Raw genomic sequence first — 21,171 nt, forward strand, 5'->3', positions numbered from 1 at the left:
ACAGTGTCTCCCCAGCTTCATGTTCTACAAGATCCACGTAATCATTTGCTTTAGTCATGCCTTCAAACGACTCTAGACTTCAGCTTTCCCATTAGCCAGAAAGTGAGGAGTTGACTGCCAAACATTTCTAACCATCCTCTATCTTTAAAAAAAAAAGAAAGTAAATCCCAAAATAAATAACTGCTTGGGATTTCGGGACACCCAGTACTGGAACTTGGTTCTTGAAAATGATCATGATGTCCCAATGTGTCCCTGGAGAGTGCATCGCAGAGGACTCGTGGGCGGTTGCCTCAAGGAGCAGGCTCTACCTGCAGAGAAAGCCAAGAAAGGCGATTTGTTTGCAATCGTAACCTGGATCATCTGCAGCAAGAGACTGCCCACCACCCTGTACAGAGGGTGAGGGGAACGGAAGAAGGTGATTTACACTGAGGGGCATTTTATCACCATTTCTTTCAGTGTCATTTTCTGTTCCAGGTTGTAGTGTTTCTTACCAGGATGCTGTCAGAATTTGGGGGTGGGTGGACCTTCCTGTCCTTGCAGGATGCAAGGACCCCCAAGGATCTAATGTCAAGCATCTCCTCCCACATTCATTGTGAAAACCAAAAAACTGTCTCTGTACCTTTCCTGACACCCCCAGGGGTGGTGCCACCCTCTGCCCACCCACCCCACACGCACCCTAAGCGCAGTCACTGGGTGAAGTCTGTGTCTGGGACAGCAGCAGGGGTTGGCCATAAGGTGCGTTGCTCTGCCATTTGGTTTCTCAGGGCCAAATTAGCAACAGAAATGCTCCCTGTGTTTTCACCTCTCACCAGTTGTCAAGCCTAGGAACGTGTTCTTAAACATCTGTTAAGGGTAAGCCATGGAGCTTGCTCTTCTGAAAACAGAACCAAAGTCATCTTGTTGAGCTGCATGGGGCAGCAGAGGGTGGGCTGGAGGAGAGTGACCATGGGAGGTGAGACCTGCGGCCAGTGTGTCCGCATCCGGGCAGGTAGGGGAGACAGCAGCCGAGCTGGGGCTTGTGAGGGAAGGAAGAACACAGCACATCTTCCTCTCTGACCCAGTTCAACAGGAGATGACGGGGTGGTGGCATGCAGGCGTCCCTGGTAATGTCTGGGAGAGCCCACCATACACATCTTTCCCCAACTGCATGTTCAGTGCCGTCACATTCGGGGCTGAAATCAGCTGTGGTAGTGGTATTTACACCACAGAAATCAGCAAACACTGGTCAGGCTTCACCTTTTGCCCGAAACCCCAGCCCACTCCCCCTGCCATCCCCTGCACTGAGCTGGTTTCCCAGCACACCATTGCTTTAGGGGTCTCTGGAGGCCCCCTTAGCTCCTCCATGCATGATAGGTATCACTTTCTTATAAGGAGCTGCACCCTCTACTGTCCTCTGTGTTCACCCCCACTGCTAAATAAAGCCCCCTTCAGCCCTCCAAACCTGCTCAAGAACTCTGCGGTTACTTAGCCAAACCAGTTCTCCTCCTAGAAAAAGAGGAGCTTGTTATAACAGGCGGGGAGGGGGATTGCACTCAGATTTTTGTACTGGCATCCATTTTTGCTATCATATCAAGGCCTATTCTTTCCTGATTTTAAAACACTAGTTTTAAGGGGTTTGAGGAGTCAGCTTATTTTTATTTTGTTTGATTGTCCTTCTAATCAGCTTTCCTGTAAACTGATATTAAAAGTAGTTGCTTTTCCTGAGTCTGAGACTAGATGGTGAAAAAAGATGCCCAGGAATAGTTTGAAAAAAATAGGACAAAGTTGGGAGCTTGCCCAAAATTTAGAATTCATCACAAGTAAACTGCATTTGCATAATTAAGAGTTGCTGCTCCCATCCTGTGGGTCTAATTGCATCCTGCCACGTGCAGAGAGCCACGTCACCACTCCATTCTCTTATCTATCTTTCCCAGACGGGAGATGGCTCTCAATCTCCCATCAATCTGCTGTTTAGTCACTTTGCCGATGAGAAAGTGAAAGCTGAATTGCCAGGGGGTAGAAGGTGCTGGAAGAAAGGAAACTAGGAACCGGTGTTGACTAAAAAATATAGTCAGAATGCGAAAGTAGAGTTATTTTATTTGGTGGGAATGTTTAGGACTCTGAGCCAGGGAGACAGCATCTCAGTAGTTCTGAGAAAACTGCTCCAAAGAGGCAGGAGGGGAAGTCAGGCTATATACAGTTTTGTAACAAAGGGAGCAAGCATTTTGAACATCAAAGATTGGGTATCGAGTTAAGGAATTTAGCATCTTATGTATGGGGAGATGCAAGCTTCTGGGCTCACTGAATTCATTCCTTTCAAATGCACCTCAGCTTTCTGGGGCCAATCCTGTTTCCTTGTTCACCTTGCTTCTTGCATTCCCCCAGCTCCTCAGCAATCACCCTTGGGGGTGGCAGCATCTGCACTTTTGGGAGCTCTCATTCACATTTGGAGGCCAGAAATCACTGATGGCTGTGACATTTCTTGTTTATTAATATGGCAGGAGATATTTTCATTTCACACCAGGGTTCACCAGGGCTTCAAAAGGCAATGCAGTTACCAAAGAATACTCATTTAAAAGATAATCACAGTGTCTACCATAGGTCAAGAACTATGAGAGACCAAGGGAAGGAAAGAGGCAAGACCAGTCAATAAACAAATAATAAAAATGTGAGATAGGTCAGGGGGGTGGCAAACAATGACCATAGAGCCAAAACCGGCCCCTCACCTGCTTTTGTAAATAAAGTTTTATTGGAACAGAGCTACACCCCTCTATTTACTCCTGTCTGTGGCTGGTTTCTAGAGGCGTACATGGCAGTCACAACAGAGACCCTCAGGTTCTTTACAGGAACCGGCCAGAGGAGAAGGCAGAGGGAGCAGTGAGTGAAACAGGCCTGAGAAAGTAAAGAGTTAGAAATAGATCAAAAAGGAGGGAGCGATGGGGCTAGCAGTGGAAGTATGTGGTTAAAGCTAACGGGGACGTTCTGGCCTCCCACTTTCACAAAGGCCCCTCTGTGCCCACCTGGGAGCCTGAGTTCTGGTTTCAGGGTCTGGTTCCTCAGGGTCCCGGCTGCTTCCCCTCCCACCTTCCCAGCCTGCACGCGAGGCCTTGCCGCGTCCCAGCCACACCCACCAGCCTGTGGGGGCGAGGGGGGCGGGACACACGAGAATATTTTGAGGCATGAGTCAGGACTTAGGGAGCCCAGAAGTCCCGACCCTCCTCTCCTCTGGGCAGTGTCCCTGCTCACGCTACCCTGGCCCGGCCAGTGAGGGCCTGACCAGACTGGGCACTGGGGCATCTTGGGGCTTCTGTTAAATACAGACCACACTCTGCCTCCAAAGAAATCCACATTCTTCCACCTTCTCGAGCTAATCAGGAGCACGCTCTGTACCTCTCTTTGCCCCCTCTCTGCATCAAAACCAGAGTATGCATTGGAGGGCACTCACACGAAGGCTGCTGGAAGCTGCCTTCTTGGGGACAGACGCTCATCTGAGCACGCCACTCGTCCCTGGTGCGACACCTAATGGTGAAAAGTGGAAGTGCACCACCCACCGGCAGGAGAGAGATGTCAGAAACTTCTTGTTGCAGAGTTGTTAAGTCACTCAGTGTCTTTGTGACACTTTGTGACCCCATGGACTGCAGCACACCAGGCTTCCCTATCCTTCACTGTCTCCTGGAGTTTCCTCAAACTCATGTCCATTGAGTCGATGGTGCCATCCAACCATCTCATCCTCTGTCACTCCCTTCTCCTCCTGCCTTCAATCTTTCCCAATATCAGGGTCTTTTCTAATGAGCTGGCTCTTCGCATCAGGTGGCCAAAGTACTGAAGCTTTAGTATCAGTCCCTCCAATGAATATTCAGGGTTGATTTCCTTTAGGACTGACTGGTTTGATCTCCTTGCTGTCCAAGGGACTCTTAAGAGTCTTCTCCAGTACCACACCTCTGTCGCAGAGGGCTGTCTCAAATTCTGTGTTCAGATTCTTCATGGTTCTTAGAGAGCACCAGCAGGGAGGGGCCCTCCTCAAGGATGAGGTTAGATTTCCTTGGACTGAAGACTCCAGTATATTCTGCTTGTCCTAGACTTTAAGCAGTTTCCCAGCCCATCTTCCCAAGGGCAAAGTAAAGGGTGAGAGTCCCTCCCAGTCCAGGCCAGCAGGTCCTGACTGCAAGGGAAGGGAGGGCAGGGAGATGTGTGAAGGCCCTGGGCAGAGAGCAGGAATGTGGGATGGCTTGCAACCCCTAGACCCCTTTCTTTGGCCCTCGAAATATTTTTCTCACCTGCCTGCCATTCATCTCCACTTGAAAGGTGAGAATGTGTGTGTGTTTGTATGATCGTCCCAGAATCAAGGACACTTTAAAAGCTGAGCTCTCAGTCCCATGAAGCAGTGTTTTCTTGGACAAAGCAAGATTTCTTGAGGATTGTTATATTTGGGAAACAGCATGAGAGCTAGTGATGGGTTCTGACATGAACGCAGTCCCTGCAGAAGAAGGTTCAATCTGTATTTCTAATTTAAAAAAAAAAAAAAAAAAAGATGCTCCCCAAGGGCATGGAGCCTATTAACACAGGCCAGCAGTCCAACTCATTTGCTTAGGAAAAATGAGGTGCCCGAGTGTACCCTTTGTCCGTGCAATCCAGAGTGGGGAGGCAGGGTGCACGCTTATCCTGCTGACCCTTTTCATAGCAATGACTTATAAGCCTTACTTTAAATCAGGACTCTGCACTAACTGGGAAGTGTTTTCTTAATGAAACGGAAATGGCCCTTGTTGGATGTTCATAGTCCTAGGACTAATAACTGAAGCACAACCCAGCTTTGAGTTTCTGTTCTCAACTTTGTAAATCCTTGTTTACTCCTCCCTGCTCCCCACTCCCCTTCTAGAAACCCATCACCTCCCTGTCAGGGACAGCAGTGATAGAAAGGAAACCTAGTTCTGTCTTCTCCTTGGTCAAGAAAGGGCCTTGACCTCTCTGAGCCTTGGTTTCCACATCTGAAAGGGAGAATGACCACATTAACCACAAAGGTTTCTTTGCGGTTTAACGAGGAATGTGAGTGAAAGCCCAGCGTAAGCTGGAAGATACAAACCTGGAAGTTACTGCTGCAGACAGAAAATGCATCTGTCGCAACTCCTAGGCATGTTCATGAAAGAATACTTCAGGACCCTTGTTGAAGACAGTAGGATTGACTATTTGGGGGTACTGCAGTGGGTGTGGAGCAGAGGAAAGAGATCAGCTCAACCCCAACTTCAACAAGGACAAGCGGGGATTTACAACCAAGGAACTGGGTGGTGTTCATGGAGGGAAAATCACTAAGACAAAACCCAAAGGCTAAGGGGTTTCTTGCTAGACCCATGCCTTGGATTCTTTCATGAGATGGTCAGCCAGCTGAGGCCACAAGAGGAGAGGGAAAGGAGGCTCGGGGGAAATGCAGTTGTTTATATCATTGGTCCCAGAGAGACAAGGATTGGAGTTGGGTCACGGAGCTCAGACTCAGTTAAGCAGGGGGAAGCAGAGAGCCGCTGGGGCAAGTGCTTTCCTGGGGTCAGGGTGGGTACACAGGAAAGGTGCAGGGCGTGTCACTGGGGTCACAGTGGGAGGGTAGGAAGGGGAACCTGTGGCTGAGCCCACTTACACGCGGGTGCACCTGGGCTGGCGCTCACATCCTCTGTTTGTGGGGATGTTGAGGCCGCAGGAACATAGGAAGCTTTAAATATTGTAATACTCATCAGGATTCTTGCTGAAGGCAGGGCAGGGCACGTGCTCAGATATCAATGTTGGGCATCATGAGTTTGCTCAGATATCAAAGGTGGGAGAATTCCTCTAAACTTGACCTTGCAGGATTCTTATTCATCCTGGACTAGCCAGACTGACACAGCCCACCGTCACCAGCCCCTCTTCCCTCTTTCCTCCATTTCTGGGGCTGACTTGGGAAGCAGGCAGACAGATCACCAGCCACTGCTAGCCCACCACTGCCCTGAGTGGAACTGGAAGGAGCAAGGAGGGCTCTCAACCCAGGCAGCACTGAGCAAGGCCGAGACACACCCTCTCCAGTGGCGGGGGACAAGCCCACGTTGGTTCAGAGCAGCTGCTGGAAGCAACGGGGTAACACCTGTGTCCGAGGGTACCACAGTCTGCTCAGACTTGGGCTCAGACCTGCGGGATTCGTGCAGGGGGAAAAGAGGTGCCCTCACTCTTTCACACAGGACAGATGTGTTGGCCCAGCCTGACACATCCCAGTGGTCCAGACACACCCCAGTGTCAGGATCAGAGGACACGGAACAGACAGAATAGAGCAATGCTATGGGTAATGCCCCCAGATTCAATAATGGGACTAAAGCCAGAAGCAGGTTTTCTGCCTTTGCCCCATCTCAGGAGAAGCACATACTGGCTTCACGCAAAGAATCTGTCTGTGTTAGTTAGCCATGTGTCATGGACTAGGTGGAGAACTTTTTTATTTATTCATGAGATACTCCTAAAGGAGGGAGCTGCTCAAAATTCAGACACTCACTGTACAGTGGGTGGTGCTAGTGGAAAAGAACCCCTCTGCCAAGCAGGAGACATAAGACATGTGGGTTTGATCCCTAGGTTGGGAAGATCCCCTGGAGGAGGGCATGGCAACCCACTCCAGTGTTCTTGCCTGGAGAATCCCATTGTCAGAGGAGCCTGGGGGCCACAGTTCATAGGGTCGCAAAGAGTTGACATGACAAGCAACTTAGCATGCAGCACGCACTACTTGAAGACAGAAGGGCTGGTTTGAAGATGAAATTATAATGAAAGGTGGTAGATTGGCTTCAGGGTTCGTGGGCTCATCTGCCACAGTAAATGGCATCAGGGAGATGCCAGTGCCCCATTTCTTCTTGCCTGATCAGCAGCACCCCAATGAGTAACTGCCTCAGAACTTTTCAACTCCTGTGCTGACTTGGGTCATAATTCAGGGGAAGGGCTGGCAAGATACTCCAGCCCTTTCCACCCAATGCAGAGTTTTGTCTCAGCACCTGCTGAGATTTGAGGTTAAAAGAAGAAACCCAATAAGGACAACCTCATGTTCTACACATCACTGTCCAAACTATGGTTTCCAACCTTAGGAGAACCAATACTTTAAAACAGTGGTCCCCAACCTTTTGGATAGGGGAGTGGTTCGGGCAGTAATTCGAACCCTGGGGAGCAGTGGATGAAGCTTTGCTGCTCACCTCCTGCTGCGCTTCCTGGGTCCTAACAGACCAAGGACTGGCGGGGGGTTGGGGACCCCTGCTTTATAATGTACATAGTGTGATGCTGCCATTACTGTCCTGAAATAAAACTCAAAGATAACAGTGTACCTACTGAGGTAATTTTAAAAGATCAACAGAATGGCCTAACTGTAATATAACAAAGACATCAAAGTAATATACATGTGGTATCATAGAATGTGTTTCAGTATGTGATTGCAGAGCACAGGCGATGAGGAGGCGTTGTTAACTTGACAGACGCTTGGGCCCATCCACAGAATCACCGAATGTAACACTACAGATGCCGTGGATGTTGGAGGGACAGCAACTCGAAACAGCAGCAACAGGCTGACATTTTAGAAGTGGGGATCAGAGCTTCTGAAAGACTAAGCGGAAAAGGATGTGTGTATAATTCCACCAACGTACACAATAGTTGCACTCTTGGGAAAGTCATTATATTAAACCATACCCTCTCAAAACCCTCTGGGTCATATTAAAATGCAGTTAAGTCCTAAGTTCAGATGATCACAAACAAGGTCTTTCTCTTAGATAAATGCTCAGCAGACACTCAGAAGTCAGGCAGACTCAGGAGAATTCTTCCCACTTAGAACATTATTTGTACATGTCAGGAGCCCATCACCCCCCTACCCACCACCCACCAGCAGCATCCCCCAATGCTGGGAACTGAAACTGCCACCATCCATCTTCAAAATGCCATCTCCTGGGCAGTGTTCCCCTCGTCGAGAAAGATGGGTCGGAGTTTACCAGGAGGAAATGGAGGAAGGAACGCGGGAGAGTTGTGAGTTTGTTACTAAGGCATGAGCATGCCCTAGGGCTCCCATCCTTGGTTGTTGGTGGAAAATGTAACAACAGCTCAGGAGGAGGAGATGAGCACTAAATCAGCACCTCCTAGGATTTAGGTCTGGAAGCAGGGGCCCAGCCAGGCCTGAGATCTCGCTGAAAGGAAAAGGCAGACCCTGACCTCTGAGGCATTCCTGCATGGGTCACCCTGAGTACCTCATTTATGCAGCACCTCTTTATTGGCCGTCCTACATGAGCCAGGTGCTGGGGATACCGTCCCGCCCTCAAGTTGGCCTCTGTTTTAGAGGGGAAGGGTATCACATGATTACCCTCCAGTCCAGTGGGGTCACAATGGAGAACCACATGTGGGCTGGAGCCTGCCCACGAGGAAACTTCCAGGAGAGATCACAGCAAGATAGGTCTCCTAGGGTACAAGGAGTTAACAGGCTAAAGCATAGGGAGCCATCGTGGGTAGGGGAGGACTCGTCCTCAGGCTGCAAGGCAGAGGCTGTTATTACAGAGCTGGGAGCTGAGAGCCAAGAGGGTGCGTGAGGCCAGGATGGAGCGAGGGTGGCATGACCTGTGTTCCGCCATGTAGCCCTTGAGGTGGGTTCTCCGGCTGTACGGAGCTCCTCGTCAGCACCATCCCTTCAAAAGCACCCGCGCTATATTTGATAGCACATTGTTTGTGTGTCTGTCTCTCCTCAAAGATGCGGATCTGGGACTGGTGTAGACCTTCCTGTTCTAGCACACAGGAGGTCCTCCACAAATGTTTATTGATGAATCTGTGCATCATCCAGGGCTGGGGAGACTTCTGCTTCTCCCTGTAGGGCTGAGAAAGAAGACAGCAGAAATGTTATCATGTCCTGCAGGCCCTTCCCCAGCATTTAACTTTGTACCTTGTGACGCCCTTCTTCTCATCATCTTGTACCTTCAGGATGTCGTCGAGGAGCAGGACTCTTCCACACAGAAGGGGCAGGTGTGCTGGCTGGTCTAACAAGGCCAGTCTAGACTGCTTCCCAGGAATTGTTCTCCCCAGTTCATCATGCATCAAAGTGCAATAGAAGTGGGCAAATCCATTGAGACACAGCACATCGGTGGTTGCTAGTGGCAGGGCAGAGGGAGGGCTGGGAAGTGACCACCAATAGATACAGAGGTTCCTTGTAGGGCAGGTGAAAGTGCTTTGGGACCAAATAGCAGTGATAGTTGTACATGTAGTAAAAGCTGCTGAAAGGTCTGCTTTAAAATGGTTAAAATGGTGAATTGTATGTTATGTCTGCATGCATGCTAAGTCACTTCAGTTGTGTCCGACTCTTTGTGACCCTATAGACTGTAGCCCGCCAGGCTTCTCTGCCCCTGGGATTCTCCAAGCAAGAATACTGGAGTGGGTTGCCATGTCCTTCTCCAGGGGATCTTCCCCACCCAGGGTTCAGACCTGCATCTCTTATGTCTCCTGCATTGGCGGCAGGTTCTTTACCACTAGTGCCACCTGGGGAGCCTATGTTATGTCTATTTTACATTAAAAAAATTTTAATGCAGTGGGGACAGAACAAGAAGTATCTACCGCATGAGTAGAAATTGCAGACCTCCTAGAGTACAGACTTCTAGTTAGAAGTTAAATAAACCTTGGGGCTATAATGCACAGCCGTTTGACTAGAGTTAATAATACTCTACTGCACATTCGAAAGTTGATGAGACTAGATCTTTAATATTCTCATCACAAGAAAAAAATATTTTTACTGTGGGTAGTGATGGTTGTTAACTAGACTTACCATGATGATCATTTCACAATAGATACAAACATCGAATCATTTACATTGATTTGAAACTAATGTTACAAGTTACTTTTACCTCCATTTTTTTTTTTTAGAGGCAAAGAAAACTCACAGACCAAAAGGATGCATTGGGGGTCTTTTGTTTGTTTGTTTTGGGGGCTATTTATGTTTTTACCTTCTGCCCTTGCTGCGCAGCTTGCGGGATCTTAGTCCTCCGACTGGGGATCGAACCTGGGCACAGAGTCCTAACCACTGGACCCCCAGGGAAGTCCCAAGCAGCAGGGCAATCAGCCCTTGAACCGTGGTAATCAGCATGCACGTTTTGCTCAGGGCCTGCTCTTCCCCCTGACTGAGGGCCCCGTTTCGTCTCTATTCAGGACACGCATCGAGGACTCTTCATCCAGCAGCTGCGACCCACACAGAACCTGCAGCCGAGAATCAAGCTGAAGCTGTTCGGCCACTCGGGGTCTGGGAAGACCACTCTGGTGGAATCTCTCAAGTGTGGGCTGCTGAGGAGCTTCTTCCGAAGACGCCGGCCCCGGCTCTCCTCCACCAACTCTGCCCGGTTCCCACCCTCGCCCCTGGCCTCCAAGCCGGCAGGTATGCGTGCACCCCACCAGCCCTTGTCTCTCCACTGGGTGCTTCCAAAGTCAAAGCCGGGGAGGAGGGGTGGCTTTGTTTTGAGCACTTGGCCCGAGGCTGACCGACTCCTGCCGCCCTGGTGGCTTCAAGGTGTGGGCCCCCTGGCTCTTGGCCCCGTGTCCACCTCACTCTTGGACAGCAAGTACACCCTGCCCCCGGGCTAGCAAGGAAGAGCCTCATTGAACTCACAGTCCACAGTCACAGACGCATAAAATAGCACAATCGCATCGTATTCTGCTCAGGGACTCTGCCCTTGAAGACGCAAAGAACTGGGGCTGATACAGATTCAAGGCCGCACAGATGGAATATCAGCTTCCAGGATGGGTCCTCACCCCTGACACTCTCTCCTTGGAATGCTGTGCACACATCCAGGAATGTGAGAACACAGGGAAACAAATCTGGGTGCATGGGGAGGCCCATCCACGCGTATCTGGAAGTGGGGTGGTGGTTTTGAAAGTCTTCTTAATGGTTTTGCAATTGGTCCATCCGCTCACCTGGATCCTGGTTGGAAAGCAGATGTTGCCATCTACCCCCACCTCCCACAGACACAATTATCAGTGGGTCCGCACCCAGAACTGCAGGGTGACCTGTCCCTCCCAGGGAGAAACACCTGAGATGACCAAGAGGAAGCTGAACAGTCTGGGGTGTTGTTTTTCCTGACTCCCCCCACCCCTTTTAGAGTAAGGGAATTAAGTTTTTCAAAGATAGAAATATAGACCTTCAGAGACTTTCTAAACAATGTCACTTTTGAAGCTCTGTGCCTCAGATTCACTTTCTGTACATAATACAAAGGTGTCATATCTGTTACCTAGAATGAAAACAGGCTTTTCAAAGTTTTGTTTCTCTGTAATTTCTCTCTCCATGAGGAAGGTCTGGGCAGCATTAGTAGGGTGAGAGGGATCATTGACTGAAATCTTCATGCCCCTTTCAACTTTTTCCCTCTGAGCACAGCAATAGGATTGAAATGAGGGGAAAAAGTACAGCCAACATGGACACATAATTAGAATGATTATAATATTGCTAACACATACTGCTAATGCAAACTGAGCCCTGACCATGTGCCAGGAACTAGGCAAAATGTGGTACGTTTGACACCTCATTTAACCCACGTGACAGCTTTATTGGCAGCTTTGCCAGCCTTTTACTGAAGCCTTGCGGGGTCAGATACATGCCTAGAGTCACACAGTTGGCAGTTCATGAAGTGTCTGGCTCCTGAGCCAGGGCTCGTTAATGACGCTTATAACTCCATCTGACTTGGGGCATATTTGTGCTCACATTTTCCATTTTCCACTGTAATTTTGCTCAATTTCAGGATGTAAGATAGGTTTATACCTTCTCAGAAGCCAGTAGCTCTCCAGATTTAACCGTTAAGTTCAGCCTCTGTGTGTGGACGCTGCCAACGTTTGGTTAAGGTTCAAAGTGAGCTTCTCTAGCAGTTCCTGGTGTCGCCCCTAGAGGGAGCCAATTCTCACCTGCTGTGGGTAAGGTCACTCCAGTCTCAAGGACTTGAGGCTGGGAGGTGCAGCGGGAGGGAGGCAGAGAGAAACAGACAAAGAGATGAGATCTATACAGATCCGTGATCTGAAATTTTCATTAGCCATATTAGATATGAATTTATGCTGCAGGGGGCTTCCCTTGTGGCTCAGCTGGTAAAGAATCTACCTGCAATGCAGGAGACCTGGGTTCGATTCCTGGATTGGAAAGATTCTCTGGAGAAGGGAACGGCTACCTGCTCCAGTATTCTGGCCTGGTGAATTCCATGGACTTTACAGTCCGTGGGGTCGAAAAGAGTTGGACACGACTGAGCGACTTTCACACTTCACTTACGCTGCAGGAGCACTTGGGCACACTTCAGGTGACACACAGTCTCTCCAGGAGGGAGAAGAGCTCTACCCTCACTTCTCAGAAGTCAGATCTCCATTCTTCTTCCTCTGATCAGTTCCCATGTCTGGAAGAATCCAGAAGTAGATTCTCGATAAAACACAGCTCAGGATGGCTAAAGTGAAAGGAAGAGTTGTCGCTCAGTCATATCCGACTTTTTGCGACCCATGGACTGTAGCCTGCCAGGCTCCTCTGCCCATGGGATTCTCCAGGCAAGAACACTGGAGTGGGTTGCCATTTCCTTCTCCAGGGGATCTTCCTGACCCAGAGATCAAACTGGGTCTCCTGCATTGCAGGCAGATTCTTTACCATCTGAGCCACCAGGGAAGCCCCTCAGGATGACTAGATTATCAGCAAATCTCACTGCATCTTCCAGCCAGGGCTTAGAGAGACGTGAGTCATGGGGCTGAGTGACACAAGATTCTCTCAAGGACTACAGGTGCTCTGGACCAGAAGAGTGTCCCTGACTGTGATCAGCCAGAGAAAAGTAACTCGGGGTGCAGGGATGTAAGGTCAGAGGTCAGCAGCCTGGTAAGCTGCAGCATTTTGTGTAGTATGAGGAAGGGGAAGGAGAAAGGTTGAATTAACTTCCAGAGTTTGCAAATCAAGACACCTCACCTTAAAAGTTGGATATTTATTTGGTTTCTTGTAAAAAATAAAATTGGGAGCTCTGGCCACGCTGGATTCACATTTCTACCTGGAGCCAGTTAGTGGCTGGAGTGAGGGGCGTAGCACCATATCGAGGGGCCCAGGCTCTGCATTTTACCCTGCCCCCACCCTGCCCCCTAACTCCGGGAAGGAGAGCTGAGGAGTAGACTCCCCACATCTGTGTCTGAAATTTCTCCCTGTGACAGAAATGACATTTCAGCAATGCACTGGTGTGTGTGACCCTTGGGCTAAGGTCACTCCTAGTTATCCCAAATCTGTCTGACCAAGGCCAGGCAGCCTCCCAGAGGGCCTGGGCAAGGACGGAGGAGGCTCACCCGGCTTCGTGCCCAGGTGGCTGGTCTGCTCTGAGGGTGGCTGAAGTGTCTATATGGACAGTTCCTGGAGGTGACAAGATTGGCTCGCAGCTAATTCTAATCCTGCTGAGGCTGATAAGAGCTGGGAGGCTGTATTTCTGCAGGAGGCTCCTTCTCCGGCCCTGCCCAGTGCCGGGCCAGAAGGCCCCCGACTGTGGAGTGCAGGCAGGAGGCGGCAGCACATGAAGCCAGGACCCCGGCAGCCCCAGACCAGGCAGCCTAACAGTCACTTTCTGACCCTCACAAAGCAGAAGGGGGACCTCAGGAAAACGGAACATGGCACAGATATGAAGCACCAGGAGGGCCGCCTGGGGCGACCCGGCTGGGGGAGGGCGGCAGACTCTGGGGGCCTTGGGTACCATAGGAGAAGGGACAGGGCAGCATTTCTCTGTAAGGCTTGAGGAAAGGCTGCTCTGGAGCATGGTCTTAGGGCAGGAGGTCTGTTGCAGCCAGGCTCAGCTGTGCCCCAGCTCTAGACACCCCTGACTTTCGCTAGAATGGTCAGGCCTTCCTCCTTTCCCCGGGGAGAGGTGCCTGCGTGAGCACATATACATCCCTCAGGTGGCAGGAAGGTTCTGGGCTTTTAGAAACTTGTCTTTGCGTTGTGCTGGAGCTAGAGGCTGAGCCACCAGCCAGGAGACAGTATAGCATGGCTTGGGGAACCTGCTGCATCCGCTCACGGCACGTGGCTGCCGCACACGCTCCCTTTGTGCCGCAGCTGTGAAACTGTGATTCTGCTGTAGGAAGGAAACCCCTGGTGTCCACGGGGGAGTGAATGTCCAGAAAGAGCCCTGCAGGAGGCTGCTGCATGCTTACCAGAGAGCAGTGTTTGCAGGAAGTCTCTTCTGACCTGGGTGCAAAAGTGGCTTCTCCATCGGGGCCTTCCACTTTTTACCACTAGAGGTCAGTTCAGTTCAGTCGCTCAGTCGTGTCCGACTCTTTGTGACCCCATGAATCGCAGCATGCGAGGCCTCCCTGTCCATCACCAACTCCCAGAGTTTACTCAAACTCATGCCCATTGAGTCGGTGATGCCATCCAGCCATCTCATCCTCTGTCGTCCCCTTCTCCTCCTGCCCCCAACCCCTCCCAGCATCAGGGTCTTTTCCAGTGAGTCAACTCTTCTCATGAGGTGGCCAAAGTATTGGAGTTTCAGCTTCAGCATCAGTCCTTCCAGTGAACACCCAGGACTGATTTCCTTTATGATGGACTGGTTGGATCTCCTTGCAGTCCAAGGGACTCTCAAGAGTCTTCTCCAACACCACAGTTCAAAAGCATCAATTCTTTGGCGCTCAGCTTTCTTCACAGTCCAACTCTCACATCCATACATGACCACTGGAAAAACCACAGCCTTGACTAGACGGACCTTTGTTGGCAAAGTAATGTCTCTGCTTTTTAACATGCTGTCTAGGTTGGTCATAACTTTCCTTCCAAGGAGCGTCTTTTAACTTCATGACTGCAATCACCATCTGCAGTGATTTTGGAGCCCAAAAAGATAAAGTCTGACATTGTTTCCACTGTTTCCCCATCTATTTCCTCTGAAGTGATGGGATCAGATGGCATGATCTTAGTTTTCTGAATGTTGAGCTTTAAGCCAACTTTTTCACTCTCCTCTTTCACTTTCATCAAGAGGCTTTTTAGTTCCTTTTCACTTTCTGCCATAAGGGTGGTGTCATCTGCATTTCTGAGGTTATTGATATTTCTCCCAGCAATCTTGATTCCAGCTTGTGCTTCTTCCAGCCCAGCGCTTCTCATGATGTACTCTGCATATAAGTTAAATAAGCAGGGTGACAATATATAGCCTTGATGTACTCCTTTTCCTATTTGGAACCAGTTTGTTGTTCCATGTCCAGTTCTAACTGTTGCTTCCTGACCTGCATACAGGTTTCTCAAGAAGCAGGTCAGGTGGTCTGGTATTCCCATCTCTTTCAGAATTTTCCACAGTTTATTGTGATTCACACAGCCAAAGGCTTTGGCATAGTCAATAAAGCAGAAATAGATGTTTTTCTGGAACCCTTGCTTTTTCGATGATCCAGCGGATGTTGGCAATTTGATCTCTGGTTCCTCAGCCTTTTCTAAAACCAGCTTGAACATCTGGAAGTTTATGGTTCACATATTGCTGAAGCCTGGCTTGGAGAATTTTGAGCATTACTTTACTAGTGTGTGAGATGAATGCGTTTGTGCGGTAGTTTGAGCATTCTCTGGCATTGCCTTTCGTTGGGATTGGAATGAAAACTGGCCTTTTCCAGTTCTGTGGCCACTGCTGAGTTTCCCAAATTTGCCACTAGAGGTCAGTGGTTAGCAAAAATGCTTTCCTCATGATTTTATTGTTTCCCTGTAAAATTGTTCTTTAATAATACCATATGCAAACAATGTCCTGATTTTCATCCTCCCAACAAAAACCGTCAGTGAGGTGCAGGAGTGCCTGTCATTTACCGAACCTGGTCTGCTCTTCCTCGGCAAGCCCACAGTACTACTAAGACAGAACTTATTCCTAACAGTGGCCGTCCCAGACACAGGTTTTGGAGCACAGGAAAATAGACACACCCATTCTTATGGAAGTCACATGGCTTTTCTCAGACTTGGACTAACAATCTCTAAAGAAATACACTAAACTGTCTATCTCGTTGGCCTAGAGTGTTGGCCTTTAACCTTTCTGTTTGCCAAGTTTCTTCCTTTTATACCAGGGCTGGGGGAAGATTGTGGGGCAGAGAACATATATATGAATAGTTCTTCCCATCTTATTGCCCCTTCTTCCGCCCTTGTACCTGACCCAGCCTTTGAGCTCCAATTTTATCCTCCTCCCCCACAACCTCTTGAAAATTCCTATTGTCTATGACCTCCATCTGAAATGTTTGGTCTTTCAACAAGGGTTGTCTTTGTGTTTGGATCACCAGTTTTAAAAGTCAGGTGACCCAGGTGTGATGACCTTGCAGTGTCTGTCACTGTTAACTCTGGACCAAAGGTACTGACTGTATAGTATGGTTTAGTTCACTGAGCCCTCCCTAATGCACTCTCAGAGCCCCCAGATGCGCCCACCCAAGCCCTAGCCTTCACCAGACTACTTGAGGTCTGTTGGAGAGAGAAGCAAGCCAGCAGGCAGTCAGGACTGAAGACAGGGCTCTGCCCATGGCCCCGGGGACCCAAACTGTGCTATTCCACTGATCCCCCACAAAGTTCTGCCGTTATTATTCATGATACTATCTTTAAAACTGGTTCTTTTTATTTACTAAATTATATAGATTTGAAAATGAAATCCTTAATGTCCTTTCCGTGAATAGAAAGCCAATACCACTGCTACCAGTAAATAAAAATAGATACAGGGAACAGTGATGTGATGAAAATCTAGCTATGTACTGTTGAAAGTGAACGTCTCCCAATCTTGTCCAACTCTTTGCAACCCCATGGAATGTATAGTCTGTCAGGCTACCCTGTCCATGGAATTCTCCAGGCCAGAATACTGAAATGGGTAGCCATTCCCTTCTCCAGAGAATCTTCCCAACCCAGAGATCGAACCCAGGTCTCCTGCATTGCTGGCACTTTCTTTACCATCTGAGCCACTAGGGAAGCTCATATACTGTTACCCACTCCCTCCTTATTAAAAGGGGAGATTAGCAAGGATTGAAGACATGCTAAAGACTTAATGCCACAAACTGAGACTTGCCGCTAAAGCAATTTAAAAACTTCAAGGGGATCTTATAAAGGAATAGCTTTCTCACTGTGTGATTCAGCATTAATTAATGCTATGGCCTGCTACTGTCTAAGGTCACTTTTCTTTCAATCTAACTTCTCATGTGCTGGACTGATACTCATCTCACCTGTATCAGTCAGGCTCCTGGTGGGGATTTAATGAAAGGTCCAAGTCACAGACACAATTCACAGGAATGCACAAGAGAGGGTGAAGCACCCAGAGGCTACGTTAGTTACCACCCCTGGGGCGGAAAGGGCAAGAGGAAGAAGTCACAATCCTGGGAAAGCTGGAGCTCCAGGGAAGAAGCTGCTCAGGGAAGTCTAGAGTCAGAAACACAACTGGCATCAAAAAAGCAGCAGGCAGTGCAAGGGGAAATGGGCATCAACGTTTTTCTCCAGTGCCTCCCGTCGGCGGCCCCTAACTGGAGGCAAATGGCGAGCAAGCCTGGGAGAGGCAGTCCATCGGGTCGGCCTCTCAGTGCACGGAAAAGCACGGGAAAGGATTCGAGAGGAGGAGCGAACAGGATCAGCACAATGTCCCTGGGAATCATTGATGCCCAGCATGTGCAAGGGACACACACACACACCCTGGCCTGAAGGGAGGGGGAGACAGAGGGCAGAGGCTGGGAGGGACAGGGCGGGCAAGACCTAACGTGCCCGCTCTCTGGCCCACAGTGTCCGTGAGCATCAACAACCTGTACCCCGGCTGTGAGAACGTGAGCGTCAGGAGCCGCAGCATGATGTTCGAGCCAGGCCTCACCAAGGGGGTGCTGGAGGTGTTCGGGGCCCCGTCCCACCACCCGCACTGCGCCACGGATGACCAGTCCACCAAGGCAATCGACATCCAGAATGCCTATTTGAATGGTAGGCTCACCCTCCCCAAATGGAAAGAGTTTCCCGTAGGGAACCTGTCCCAGCGGGCATCTGCCACAGCTGCATTAAGGATGGAGAAAGGGCCAGCATGGGAGTGACCCAGGGCTGAGGCACGGCTGGCTAATATCCCAAAAGTAAAACTAAACACAGTAGGTGCTTAACAAATGACTGTTACGTTGTTGTTCAGTCGCTCAGTCGTGTCCGACTGTTTGCCAGCCCATGGACTGCAGCACGCCAGGCTTCCCTGTCCTTCACCATCTCCCAGAGCTTGGCTTAAACTCATGTCCATTGAGTCTGTGATGCCATCCAACTGTCTTATCCTCTGAGCCCTCTTCTCCTCTTGCCCTCAGTACCTCCCAGCTTGAGGGTCTTTTCCAATGAGTCGGCTATTTGCATCAAGTGGCTGAAGTATTGGAGCTTCAGCTTCAGCATCCTGAGTATTCAGGATTAGTTTCCTTTAGGATTGACTGGTTTGATCTCCTTGCAATCCAAGAGACTCTCAAAAGTCTTTTGAGTAAAAGTGAAGAGTCTTTTGAGTAAAAGTAAAGAGTCTTTTGAGTAAAGAGTATATTTACTCTTTGGAATAAATTTAAAGACTCAAAATCAAAGATGGTGAGTAAATTTTTATGAAGACTTTACTCAACAGTCTTTTGAGTCTGTTGAGTAAATTAGCGCATTTTTTAACCTCATAAAATACAGTCTCATTAGCAGTTGGTATACCCAATTTGAAACCCAAGTGCTGGCTCTCCCTAGAGTTCCCAGGGTCCCCACCAGGAACACAAAGCTTGCTGAGATGCAGTTCATTCAGAACAGGGATAGAGCAGTTTCTCTGAGGCTCAGTTCCCTTAACTGTGAGGATTTTATGAGCTGGTGTCTATTAAAAGTCCTAGAGAGAGGAACTCAGAAGAAATTGGGGGCATCTTCATGAAAGCCCTTTTATATACTAAACCCAGTTAAAAATAGAATACTCAGGGTGTTTACCTAAAGCAGCAGTTCTTAAACTCCAGCATACACACACATGCCCTGGAGCCACGGGAAGCACAGACTGCCAGGCCCTGCCCCTAAGCCTCTGATTCAGCCCATCTGGGGAGTTTCCTGGAGATGCTGCTACTGGGCCAGGGACCCTAAAGATATAAAGTTCATATGCATTTTGCTCCCTTAGAAGTTGAGTGTTGTCCGAGTTCCGGGGAGCATAGCTGGCCCTGCCGCGAAGGGAGCGAAGTGTGTGCGCAGCACACCCTCACCCCTCCTCCTCCCCTGGTCTCACCCCCTTCCCGGGTCTGGCTCCAGCACTCCGCAGGCTCAAAGGGCCTATTTCTATGTTCCCAAAACTATTCCCACTGAGGTCTTAGCTGCCAGACTTAGAGGGTCATGCTCCCCAGAGTGCTGGGCTCTAGAAAAAACCTGTGGATCTTCCAGAATGTCTCGACTGCAGAATTTCTGGCACAGAGTAAGCACCAAGGGGAAAAATTAGGGAAAAGGAGCCTGAAATCCTATAACTGAAGTGGTCCTGCCTGACTCCCCAGAGGCCACTGGGTGGGTGTCACCGACCTTGTGGGATCTGGTGGTGTCCAGGTGTCTGGACGATCATGAGGAGGTTCTGGGTGCCCTAGAAATTCCAGGTCAGAATCTCGCCCATGACATTTACAGGAAAACCAGCCATACCACAGCCCCTGTGTGGGAAAGTGACCGCACCCCTACCACACACACACACACACACACTCACGCACACACACACTTCCTCCCCAGTCTGACCCTTCCACTGCCTCCCCCAGTGTGGTTGGCCCCTCGGACCCAATCTCCTCACAGTTCCTCTTACCTCCTTCGTGTGCCAAGCGCTCATCAGTTATTGCATCTTACACCTGTGGGCAGTGGCCTGCTCCCTTCTGACCATCCAGAACAGGTCGCCCCTTAGCCGTAAAGGCGAATTTAGTCACTATTAAATCAAAATTAAGGTTACATTTCATAGTGAAGATTCCAGTGTTGGGGGGTAGAAAACCAAGTGTTTGTACACATACACCTCTCCATGTATGCTTATAGGCATGCACATACACACATGTGTGGGGTTTGTGTGTGTTTGTACCACTCTGGGGTGTTATAAACAGATGTGATAGAGATACACATATAATAATGATACAGATATGATCATGGAAGTGTTAAGGAAAATGGAAAAGCAGATTACAGATACAAGTAGGTTTACTGTAGTAGTAGTTAGTCACCTCAGGCATGTCCTCTTCTTTGCGACCCCATGGGCTGTAGCCCACCAGGTTCCTCTGTCCATGGGATTCTCCAGGCAAGAATCCTGGAGTGGGCTGCCATTTCCTTCTCCAGGAGATCTTCGTGACCCAGGGATTGAACCAAGGTCTTCTGAATGGCAAGCAGATTCTTTACCGCCTAAGCCACCTATAGTTGTATAGATAAAAGGTGTGGGTATAGAAACAGACACGGACAGAAAATATAGGGATATGTAAATATTCCATATGTAGATCTATACTTAAGTAGATGCATAAATAAACAGATGAATGCGGTGAATGTCACTGTCCCTATTCATAATCCCTGAAGTGCTAAGAAAAATTGTGATTGAAATTTGGTGGCGTTTCACGATTGTTAATGTTTCTTTTCCTTTTTCTCTGTAGGCATTGGTGACTTCAGTGTATGGGAGTTCTCTGGAAATCCTGTCTACTTCTGCTGTTATGACTATTTTGCTGCAAACGATCCCACGTCCATCCATGTCATCGTTTTCAGTCTAGAAGAGCCCTATGAGATTCAGCTGAATCAAGTGATTTTCTGGCTTAGTTTCCTGAAGTCTCTTGTCCCCGTGGAAGAACCAATAGGTGAGTTGTGACGCCGGAGGGGCAGATGGCCCTTCCTCCTGACCTTGCTTCCCGCTCACGCCCAGATCTGGCAGCTTGTGGCCAGTAAGCCACCCTTATTCCTCCTTCCTATCAGGAGATCTCCACTCGGGAAGCTTCCTAAGGCTCAGCTGTTGGTTTTGTTCTGCAAGGAGTTGTTTCATGACTGCATATTTCTGCCACAAAGACTCAGTTCTGAACAATTCCTTGAGAGTCATTTCTGACTTCCTTTCTGTATTTCAGAGCTGTGGTCACTTTTGTTAGGTGCATAGTGGGACACCTCATCTGACAGCTGCTGTGCCTTTACCTAACGGGCATGTAGTTAATAAACAGAACAAGCTCCCCTTCATCCATCAAAAATGAAAGAAAGGGAACCATGTTAACTGAATGTAGTATCTTAGCCTTATTCCTAGAGGAAAAGACAGCATGGACAGACTTATTTTGTCCTTTTCATAC

General features: G+C 49.1%; 1 protein-coding gene across 7 annotated transcripts in view; it reads left to right on the plus strand.

The window, feature by feature from the left end:
- Positions 1 to 21,171, plus strand: part of DAPK1 (death associated protein kinase 1) — a 203,747-nt gene that overhangs the window by 172,337 nt on the left and 10,239 nt on the right. For all 7 annotated transcript variants that reach the window (XM_043453306.1, XM_043453301.1, XM_043453304.1 and 4 more), the window contains 3 exons: positions 10,135 to 10,357; positions 17,666 to 17,854; positions 20,500 to 20,697. In XM_043453306.1, coding sequence (XP_043309241.1) covers positions 10,135 to 10,357; positions 17,666 to 17,854; positions 20,500 to 20,697 — 610 coding nt within the window. The remainder of the gene's footprint in view (positions 1 to 10,134; positions 10,358 to 17,665; positions 17,855 to 20,499; positions 20,698 to 21,171) is intronic.

This window comes from Cervus canadensis, chromosome 30, assembly GCF_019320065.1.
Source record: "Cervus canadensis isolate Bull #8, Minnesota chromosome 30, ASM1932006v1, whole genome shotgun sequence".
Lineage (NCBI taxonomy): Eukaryota > Metazoa > Chordata > Mammalia > Artiodactyla > Cervidae > Cervus > Cervus canadensis.